Source organism: Mangifera indica, chromosome 6, assembly GCF_011075055.1.
Source record: "Mangifera indica cultivar Alphonso chromosome 6, CATAS_Mindica_2.1, whole genome shotgun sequence".
In the NCBI taxonomy this organism is placed as follows: domain Eukaryota; kingdom Viridiplantae; phylum Streptophyta; class Magnoliopsida; order Sapindales; family Anacardiaceae; genus Mangifera; species Mangifera indica.
The window spans coordinates 10,956,309-10,967,060 of NC_058142.1; the positions used below are offsets into that span (position 1 = coordinate 10,956,309).

The 10,752-nt window shown below is 35.7% G+C and overlaps 2 protein-coding genes and 1 non-coding gene across 5 annotated transcripts; 1 reads left to right on the forward strand and 2 right to left on the reverse strand.

The window, feature by feature from the left end:
- Positions 1–884: 884 nt before the first annotated feature.
- On the forward strand, positions 885–3,923 carry LOC123218612. Of its 2 annotated transcripts, XM_044640116.1 has the most exons (5): positions 885–1,530; positions 1,946–2,104; positions 2,416–2,589; positions 2,712–3,139; positions 3,229–3,923. In XM_044640116.1, exons 1-5 carry the CDS (start codon positions 948–950, stop codon positions 3,841–3,843), a joined length of 1,959 nt encoding a protein of 652 aa, XP_044496051.1. In that variant the 5' UTR covers positions 885–947; the 3' UTR covers positions 3,844–3,923. The 2 variants fall into 2 exon arrangements, with proteins under 2 accessions (XP_044496051.1, XP_044496052.1); XM_044640117.1 differs by lacking the exon at positions 1,946–2,104.
- A 2,516-nt stretch (positions 3,924–6,439) lies between these two features.
- On the reverse strand, positions 6,440–8,562 carry LOC123218490 (double-stranded RNA-binding protein 4-like). 2 transcript variants are annotated; one of them, XM_044639957.1, is made up of 3 exons: positions 8,353–8,562; positions 7,605–7,867; positions 6,440–6,836 (listed from the first exon to the last, which is right to left on the reverse strand). In XM_044639957.1, the coding sequence occupies exons 2-3, from the start codon at positions 7,812–7,814 to the stop codon at positions 6,537–6,539; spliced, it is 510 nt and encodes a 169-aa protein (XP_044495892.1). In that variant the 5' UTR covers positions 7,815–7,867; positions 8,353–8,562; the 3' UTR covers positions 6,440–6,536. The 2 variants fall into 2 exon arrangements, with proteins under 2 accessions (XP_044495892.1, XP_044495891.1); XM_044639956.1 differs by lacking the exon at positions 8,353–8,562 and having other exon boundaries at positions 7,605–8,342.
- Positions 8,563–9,122: 560 nt separating this feature from the next.
- LOC123219843 lies at positions 9,123–9,229 on the reverse strand. The gene has a single exon (XR_006502922.1). It is a non-coding gene; the product is annotated as a small nucleolar RNA R71 (small nucleolar RNA).
- Positions 9,230–10,752: the final 1,523 nt, after the last annotated feature.

The following is a 10,752-nucleotide window of genomic DNA, read 5'->3' on the forward strand; positions in this document are numbered from 1 at the left end:
CTTCTTCATCTTTAATTGGTGCAGTCTTTAAGTTTAAACTCATTTTGATTATTTTGCAGTTTGCTATATCTACATTGCCATAATATATTTAATTTGTTATTGTAGCCAAGATTTTTCTTAATAATATTCATTGCCATTTAATATGTAAGATCTGGAAATACTTGAGATGAATGATTGATTAATATTCTAATTAATATATAACATTAAGTTCATCTTAAGCTGCAAAAATCATTTTCTAATACTTAAAATGTTCATTGTAAATTTACCATGAATAGAGCAAATAAATTATTATGGATCACGCAGCTGGATCAAATGAAATTATGATAGCTCCACCTAGTGAAAAAATGGATGGTACTCTGTGACATTGCAATTAATTTTGTATCTGTTTCTTTCTTCTTTCTTCTTCTTTTTTAATAAGATGAATTTTCTGAATATCATGTAATGTCCAAAGGCAAATGCGTCGCACTTCCTAAGATCTTAATTTTTTTTTTGTGTTTCATGAATGTGATAGACAAAAGTACACAACATCACATGTTTAATAGTATGGAAACTTCTCTAGTTTCTAACAGAGATAGATCTGTAAGTTGATTAGTGGCAACACTGACAAAATATACATTCGATAATTCTCCAGTAAACTGAACTGAATTTACTTGGACAAAATTTAAATCCTTAAAAATAGCAACTAAGGCCATAGAATTCAGCTGCAGTGGAGTAGCTGATTCATTGAACAAGATATGTGATAAAATTCTGGATCCAACTTGTTTTATTGGGACATTTCAGTAATTTAATTTTTTGATAAATTTAATCAACGTTTAATAAATATGAGTTAGTATTCAAAAGTTTGTGATCTATTTGTTAGATTAGAAATGTAGTGGTATCTGAAATAAGAATAATATCAATGCTACATCCTATGCTAAAAGTTACATTTGTCAGCTGATACTAACATAATGTTTATTGTAGATTTACCACCGATACTGGGCGAAGAAATCATGAAAGATAATTCTACATCAGCAAGTACCTCAACTGAAAAAGAAATTGAGATTGTGATTGGCTGTACAGAAATTGAAACGAGAAATAGGCACTTGAATCTGTACCATGCTGCATTTAGAGGCGATTGGTACACAGCTGAAAGAATTTTCAAGGAGAATGAAAACGATATTACAGCTAAGCTATCAAACGAAGGGGACACCGCTCTCCATATTGCAGCTGAAGCAAGGCGCACTACTTTTGTGGAAAAGCTGGTTGAAAAAATGCAAAAAGATGATTTGTCAGTAAAGAATAATGCTGGCAATACGGCCTTTTTTCTTGCAGCTTCGTCCAACAAGGTAGCGATTGTCAAGGCTATGATGAAGAAGAATGAAGAATTAATAAAGAAGAAAGGTGAGAAGGATATGTTACCACTTGTCATGGCAGCTATGATGGGAAACAAAGAGATGATCGAATACCTTTATGAAGCTACTGGAGAAGAGTTACTAGATGATTCTAATCGCATCGAATTGCTTGTCAATCTGATAAACCATGGTTTGTACGGTAAGTCTTCTTACTTCTTTATTTTGGTTACTTGTAAAGCTATTAAAAACCCAAGTCATACTTAGCGTCAGTGTTTTAATTAGCATTATGATCTTACCTTCAATGGACAACGCTAAGAAACACCACAAATAATGCTTGCATGTCATTCAAATGCTCATCTTAATAATCACCAATCATATATTATTGGCAAAGATTAATTTTAAAGAACATTAAATTTATAAATCATACATACCATAATTTTGTGATATTCTATATTGTTTTCTTCATGATATAATCTTGGTTTAACTGCTGCAAATTTGAAAATTTCCTAATTGGGTAAATTGAAGATAGCACGCTATTGATTGGATTGATCCAATTGATTTGGAAAGTAAAATTGAATTTATGTTATTTACGATGTTGATCATTGTTTTGGTAGATATTGCATTGGATTTGGTAGAAAGGGACCCAAAGAAGGCTATTGCGCGAGACAAAAACCAGTTGACAGCATTACATCACTTGGCTAAAATGCCTGTGCAGAAATATATTTTCGATTTCGACGGGATTAGAGTTGGCGGGAGATTACTGATCAGACTTTGTTAGTTGTCTCTAGCATTTACACTTTCACCATGCTTTGATTAGTTTTCTTTTTCTTTTTATTTCAAGGTTTTAATATTACCAACATACTCATTTAGATGATAAGATAGCATTTGTTCCTTACTATGTAACATTTATTTGCCACAATTTGCTCTTCGAAAGTAATAATTTGTGAAATCCTATTAATATCCATGATTTTGATTACGATACTACATAGTCTATTCAACAACTTTTAATTTCGACACCAAATTAACAAAAGCAATTGTAGGTAAGAACATTAATGGTGCTTGCATGCATGCTGTTTTAAACCAGGTAATGAAGTGAAAAGAGAGGTGAAAAAGAGACGTAATTCAGCATTGAGGAGACAACGTGTGCAGGATACAAACAAGCTCGGCTTGAAGGATCGGATAAATGAGAGGGAGCAACGATGGAGGGATAGGATGGGCTTGGAGTATCGGACAGATGAGGCGATATGCGAAGTGAATTGTGGGTATTAATTTGCTTCATTGTTTTATTTATTTTTACTTAAACGTTAACTGTTTGTGGTAGTGAAAAGACTCCTGAAAATCTGAAATTATAAGGAAATTAAGATAATTATGTTGTTACAGTTGCCAGTGAAAAGACTCTCCCTTTCGCTTTCGAGCTAGTCAAATGCCTTTGGAAACAAGTTATACAGTTGAACGACTCCGAAATATCTGAAATTATAAGAGAACCTTGGCCACTAATGTTTGAGGCTGCAAAGCAGGGAAACGTTGTGTTTCTACGCATAATTTGGCAGACAAATCCTGATATGATGTTTGAGGTAGACGAAAATAATTACAGCGTATTTCATCTTGCTGTTATACATCGTTGCCACAGAATTTTCTCTTTCATTCATCACATGGGTCCATTGAAGAAGGATTTGATAGTCCAGAAAACAGATAAAGAAGGGAACAACATATTGCATCTGGCTGCAAAGTTGCCATCGCAAGATAGGCCCGTCATTGAATTAGGTGGACCAGCTCACCAGATGTGGCTAGAGCTGGTGTGGTTCAAGGTGAATATGAATTACTCTCGGCTCCTTTTTTTTGGAATAAATATAATTTTTATTTCCGTGGTCAATAGATGTTTCTTAACTGATTGTAGAATGTGAAGACAATGCTGCGTCCAGTGGATGCTGAAGCACGAAATAAAGAAGGCAAAACTGCTCGAGCTTTATTTACTGAAGAGCATAAAGAGTTAAGGAAAAAGGCTGAGAAATGGACTAAGGAGATTGCAAATGCATGCATCGTGGCGGCAACACTTATTGCCACCGTAGCTTTCACAGCAGCTTTAACAGTACCAGGTGGCACCAATGAAGGCACTGGGACCCCACATTTTGTTCAGAGAGCTTCCTTCATAATTTTTGCAGTATCAGATACTGCAGCGTTATTATTCTCCTCTTTATCCATAGTAAGGCTTATATCCGTTTTCTCTTACCCATATGAAGATACAGATTTCAACTCACGGTTGTTTCCTGATTTAAACAGTGGATTGGCCTTACTATTCTATTCAGTAGAATTCATGATGGCAGGGTTTTGTGCAAATATGTTCATTGTCTTCAAAGACGGCATGCCATGGATTCCTATACTTATTACGGTAATGGCTGCCTTCACATCCTTCATAATCTGGAATAAATTTACTATTGCCATCGGAGACTGCGTGCGTTTTTCTGCTGGAAAGGAAGCATTTGAAATCGCACTGTCGCAACTTGACATCTGAGTGTTCATGTTTCAACCTTCTTGTTTACTTTATTTAATGAGGTTCATTTTGTATAATAAACGAATCGCTTCTTGTTTTCATTTTAATTTTTTTTTTTTCACGAGTGTTATAAGATCATAATCTTTTACTTATAAAATAGTCCTTCAAACACAAAACCTGTGCTGCGACAATTGACAGAGAAAGGGCATGTTCTTTTTTCCACAGCAGTTGAAATGCATATATGTGTCACCAAAATCCTGATTAACCGCAGCAAAAACTGGGCAGCCACGCCATCGCTCTCGTCAACAAACAACTATTGATTTCCCTGGCTGCGTGCTCTATTCGTTAAATTAACAGAGAGAAGAGAAGAAACAATAAACATGAGTTTAATTGCAGCAAACAACTATTGATTTCCCTAGCTGCGTGCTCTAGCCACTGTTTTTATTGTTCTTGGCAATGATTTCTCATCCATTGCTGTTCCAACTGCTTCAGTAGCTTGTGTTCCTTTCACCTTCCTTTACCCTGTTTTTGATCCTGTGGTTCAGTTTACCTTCCCCAACCTTGATCATCTTCCTTAAACCCTGGCAATACCTCATTCTTCTTCAATTTTACTCGGAGAAGAAGAGAAGAGAAGAAACAATAAACATGAGTTTTTCCTACCCTTCCCCCCTCGCCCCCATCACCATCGTGGCCACCGCCAGAAGCGCCATGGCCTCTGGCTCCACGAGCAACACAAACCACCTGTATGACCTCTCCTCCTCCGCCTCTTTCGGCACCATTCACCTCCAAGAGTCTTCCTGCTGATATAGTGAATTTTTATATATAATTTTAATATCTTTTCACTTAAATTATGATTTTGTTTTCAATAAATTGGTTTGTTTGAGTTAGTTTTATTGTTATTGTGTTAGGTGAATCAAGGAAACAAAATAATGTGTAAATTGTGCAAATTGAGAAACTTATGTGTGAAAAGAAGAAAAATAAGGATTGAAGGTTAAAGCTAGAAGCCCAACATAACAGTTTTGTGGGAAGAAAAATAAGGATTCTAATGTTATATTTAAGCACTATGTTAAACACTTAAATATGAGGAATTTTATCTTTTTATATAAATGTCAGTAAAATAATTTGAATAGAACTGGCGTAAGTGAAATCAAAATACATTTTCATATGAGTTTATATGTAGCTATTTAATCTTCTGCAATAATTTTTTAAATATAGGTGTTTGAGATGTTCACAAAGCTTAGAACCATTACCTATGAATTTAGAAACTGAACGTACCTATAGGAGATTGAATAGAGAAAGAAGGGAAAAAAATATAAGTTGAAAGAAGAGACTGATGAGCAAACATGGATAAAAATGAACAAAGACAACAACATCAATGGTTGGAGGAAGAAGGAATTAGAGCCGAAAATGCTAGAGTTACTAATGCCAATGCAAGGGCATTTTAGGACTTTACTGTACCTTTAATCAATGGGGCCACCTTGTGCATCATGCGATCAACTATTGCCAATTTTCTGGAATTTGTGACACTTTTAAATACATTGGTAGGGCTGGATTCGAGCCGAGCCGAGCTCGAACACAGGCAAACTCGGTATCAGCTCGATAACTATTCATTCGAGCCGAGCCGCGGCTCGAGCTCGTCGAACGTAATGAAAATACAGCTCGTGTTCAAGCTCGTTGGCTCGCGAGCTATTCGCGAGCCTTTAACGAGCCTGGCTCGTAACACATACCGAGCCGAGCTGTCGAGTCGAGCTATCGAGCGAGCTGTCGAGCCAAGCTATCGAGCGAGTTGTCGAGCCGAGCCATCGAACCGAGCTATCGAGCCAAGCCTAACGAGCTTGTTCACAGGATCACAGTTTCAATTTCAAAATGTTATTTTCATTTAAACATTGTTTAATATATTTTCATTGTTTGTGAATAAATCTATTTATATATTTTGAGAGAGAAAAGAAAACAATGAAGTATGATTCTTGAAAGATAACCCAAACGAAGAAGCAATAGATTGATACACCGCTCAAAATATACGAGATCATAAACACTTTTATAAAGAATATGAATTCTTACTGTTTTTCGGTAGACCTTGATAATAAGATTCATCATATGTTTAGGCTAAAAGCATTGCCAGCACCTAATTCCAGCACTCCAAAATTAAGACTGATCATCCATCTTGTTTTAAACCAACAAATCATTTCGATAACATTTTTGAACCTCGTTATCATAATATGCCCATGAGATGAGAGATGGCTGAATAAGACAGAATTGCTCAGCTTAAATAAATTCCAGGAGTTGCAGAATCCACAAAAACATAGAAAAAAATAATTATTTGACATGGGACTACATCATTAAGACTTGTTAAAGGGTTTCAAAATTCGTTGTTTGTGTACTATTAACAAGTAGGAGGTGACAAACAAAAGCTGAGAAGTACACTTGAGACGGCTCAAGATTTCAATCTAATGAATATTATCTTTTTAATAATATTGTTAGTCTAATAATGTAACCATCAATCCTGTGAAGAGCTACAACAGTAAGTAGAATTTGAGAACTTGTTTACAATAATGGTAAAGAAGAAGAGTGCTAAACATCAATCCACTTAGATATGCCATGCAGCTTCTCAGAGATAATGATGAACCAGCAGCTTTATATTTACGAATTATGGATCAAATTCAACAACATTTGGATGGCATTAAGCACGAATTTTATGTCAACATTTACATGTTCTAACTTTTCCAGTTTCGACTTGGCTGAATATGGCTACACAAGGTTACAATAACAGCCAGGTTCTTGTCATCAGTCAAGAACGTGGATTTCCAACCACGGCCGATAGGTGATGAAGGATCATCCTCCTCCCCTAGCACCCTTGTATAAATCAATCCATGTTGCTCTAATTTTTCGACAAATTCAGGGTGCCTGTGTTTCATCCTTTCATAGACAATGTGGCTCAGGACTATCGGAGTTTCACCTCCACTTCCAGGCTCCACTTCACAGAAGAAGAACAGCTTGGATGGAAACTTAGGAACCTATTAAATAAATCCAGTGAGTCCAAAACAAAAACTGGAACACTTTTATGCAGAGCTACAAAACTATGAAATTATATAAAGTGTTTTAGAGGATCAAACTATTAACCCTACATGTATAACTCAATAAATGGTACCAAATCAAACCTGAAAAGCTTTAAACAACCTAGCTAGGGTGAATTTAAAAAGGATTTTGTGAAAAGCATTTATGAATAAAAATGATTCCATAGAAGCACTTTACAACCTTTTTATCAAAATTTACTCACATGGCCAAGGTACTTAATCCTAATAAAGCTAAATTAGGATATAGTTGAGCATCCAGCTGGATCGGACATTGACCTTCAGTATAATAATTATAAGCAAGTGATATCAATCATCATAACTAGACACCTCTCAAGATGAAAATCAAGTTTTAGTCTTAATAAGTTTTGTTGTCAAGGGCCACAACTTTTACATGATTAACACTAATACTAACTGTAAGTTCCACACAACTAACGATTTGTCCCACTAGTTCCTAGTTAATCATTAAGTTCAGAGAATACATCATGCACTCAACCAAGAAAAAAAAGTACCAGAAAAAAAATCAAGTAGGTTAGCAGTGACTGAGACAAAAAAGAAACACAATTGGCTTCCTAAGAAACAGAAGGAAAAGAAAGGCTTATGATAAACATCAAAAATAGGCATTATGAACATAAAGAATATTTTCAATTTGAATACCACCAATAACTGCAGTTGTTAATTCAAATCTGCAAATTAGATATATATACTTACAACAGGTTGGGAGATGGAAGGATTCACTTGACCAAGTTTTGCTAATTCTATAAGTGCAACTTCAGCAGCTGACTGCTCCGCTGCCTTACGATTAAAAAAACCAGGCAAAGATTTATATCTGACATCATTCACTACCACAGCAGATCTGAATGAAGGCTCATGAGATGGGCCTTCCTTAGTAGTCTCATAAACAGGCGTTTGAAGTCCCATTTTCTGAGCGTATTCCTGTAATCGACTCTTGAATACATAACAATTTGAAACACCTGCCATACAACACTAAATAAGTTAACACCAATCACCAATAATAATAATATTCTCAGTGGGCTGCATTTATATTGCATAAAGCAATACTTTATTCAGAACCAATTCGTTCAAGTGGTGTATGAATGAGATAAAATCTGTTCAGCTGAAAAATAATTTCCACAAATATGATCAAAATACAATAATATCATCAAAATATACGGTTCGTAAGCTCTTCTACAATATTAATTTCCAGAAAAGCTTAACATAAACATATATAAAATCTCTAATTGCAACGCCAAAAAACACAAAAGGAGCTTCCTAAATATGCAAAACATAGCGAATTTTATATAAAAATACTCAACGACTATGAATAAACTAACTCTCTTCAAATTTATGGTTGCCCAATGAAACCCCCAATTCAAAAACCCTAATTCCAAAGTTAGGGTTCAATCAATTTAAGCCAAAAATTAAAAAATTGAAAGTGAAAAAATGGAAAAACACAAACCTGAAATATATTTCTGTCATCCACATCGCCGTCGTCGTCAAACTTCTTGCCGTAGAACTCCCGATCGCTGGAATCTTCTGTTGGCACGTCAGAAGACTTGAACTGAAACGCCTGAGAAACCCATGTCGACGGAGAAAATAGGCCGGAACTTCATATTGCGGAGGGATGTACTCTGGAACTGGAACTGGAACTGGAACTGGAGAGCAGCTGCACGCACACGCAGTGGAAAACATAAACAAGTCACAAACGAATGAAATAACGAAAGAAACTTCATATTTAACCAAAAAAGACCGTTTTTGGTTAAATAAGAATCAGCTCGCGAGCCGAGACGAGCTGCTCGGCTCGCCAGCCTTGACGAACTAATTGGCTCACGCACTAGATCGCGAGCCAAGGCGAGCTGACCGGCTCGTGAGCCTTGACGAGCACTGGCTCGTGAGCCAAAGTGAGCTATTCGCTCTATAGTTCGTGTTCGAGCTCGAGCTCGATTTCTCTGAAACTTGGAGCTCGAGCTCGAGCTCGGGCTCGTTGAAACCTAGTTCGTTTCGGGCTCGATCGAGCCGAGCTCGATTTCGAGCTCGAGCCAGCTCGACTCGAATCCACCCCTATACATTGGGGTGTCAAACAATGTAGTTAGGTTAAAGATTATTTCCTTTTTCACAAGAGATAAAGCTAAGAGTTGGTTGCATTCTCTTTGTGCAGGTACCATAACAACTTGGGATGAGTTAGCTAAAAAATTCTTAGCTAGATATTTTCCACTTATAAAAATAGCAAAGTTAATTAATGACATCAACACTTTTAGACAATATGAGATGGAAACATTGTATGAAGCATGGGAGCTCTTCAAGGACCTTTTAAGGAAGTACCCTTAACATGGATTTCCTCAATGGTTGGTGGTATAGACATTTTGTAATGGGTTGAATCGTTCTACATGGATTACTATTGATGCAACTAATTGGGGGGAATTTTATGCATAAGTCAATTGAGAAGGCATATGAATTATCAAAGAAGATGGCCATGAATAATCATTAATGGTCCGAAAAATATCAACTCCAAGAAGAACAATTAAAGTGCATGAGATTGATGTTATTACAACAATCAATGTAAAGGTAGATAAATTATTTACTAAGCTAGATCAATCGAGTCTTATAGTTGTTCAATTTGTGTAGGTGTGTGAATTATGTGGGGATCGTCATGTTACAAGCGAATGCTAAGAGAGAAATCCATTTACACCTAATGATATAAAACGAATCAACTATGTCTCGAATCAAGGAAGAGCACAAAATAATCCTTATTCGAACACATATAATCTAGGGTGGAGGAATCACCCAAAATTGTTTTGGTCCAATTATCAAAATAAAGCAAGACCACCATATGAAGTGCTAGCACAGGAGAAAAAGACTTCATTTGAGGAAATCATTTCTAACTAGTCTAAGATGACATTAGAGTATATGGAAAGAACAAATTCATATATACATAAGGCTAGTGTCACATAATTAGATAGTCACCAACTGTGTACGTAAGTATGATAGTAAGACCAGACACCTATGAGATATATCATACACTAGAGGCCAAGGCACATAGCCACCCAATTTAGTTCAAGTGTGCATGATAAGGATATGGCTTTTAAATATTTCTCACATGATTAGTGAGGTGTACCACATATGTACTTGAGATAGGGGTCATCTTTAAATAGTTAGTCAGTAGTTTCAATTAGCTTATGTGGTAAGGGAATGAGTTACTATCAAAGATTTTCCCGTGTGATTAGGATGTCCCAGTTAAATAACCTAATAAGTCATTTGACAATTGTGTGAGGCACTATAACAGCTTTCACTAAGGCATTAGAAATGTCAATTCCAACTTAAGTCTCTATAGATTTCATGTATGATCTATGTTAGGGCACCAGAGTGCTGTAGTGTGACAACATTTAGCTTACAAATGAAATGCAAGTTTTACTGCTAGATAATTTAATATCCAGGGATGTCAAAAGGTCTCCACTTATTGAGTTTTACTCATGCATTTTGATTTGTATATTTTGTAGGTAGAGGTGAGTAGCAAGGCAAGTGGCGATCCAACAGTCTAACAAACAGCTACACAAGGAGAGGAGCATTTATGTTATTCCAGTTTTTACCAAACATATATTTAGAATTTTTATTATTATCATTATTACTTTCAAACACATTGGTTTACTCTTGATTTATATAATCATTTTATGACAGACATTTTAGATACTTTTATTTATGAATTTAATTAATAAAGCAATTATTTTTATTACATTAACCTTTTGCACGCTTTATAGTTATGATCATACATTAATGTTTGCAAATAGTCCATTAATGCATGTCTCTTTTGGTATATTCCTATCAGACGGTATGTATCTAGAAAGGGGTGTTACAATTTGTG

Bases quoted from the DNA above. Each gene is read 5' to 3' on its own strand.
- LOC123218612 (XM_044640116.1), top strand. From the start codon at position 948: ATGTTTATTGTAGATTTACCACCGATACTGGGCGAAGAAATCATGAAA. The intron at 1,531-1,945 runs GTAAGTCTTCTT...TTGTTTTGGTAG, and splicing joins GATAAACCATGGTTTGTACG to ATATTGCATTGGATTTGGTA. The intron at 2,105-2,415 runs GTTAGTTGTCTC...GTTTTAAACCAG, and splicing joins GAGATTACTGATCAGACTTT to GTAATGAAGTGAAAAGAGAG.
- LOC123218490 (XM_044639956.1), bottom strand. From the start codon at position 7,874: ATGGCAGGTGTTTCAAATTGTTATGTATTCAAGAGTCGATTACAGGAA. The intron at 6,837-7,604 runs GTAAGTATATAT...TTTATTTAATAG, and splicing joins CTTCCATCTCCCAACCTGTT to GTTCCTAAGTTTCCATCCAA.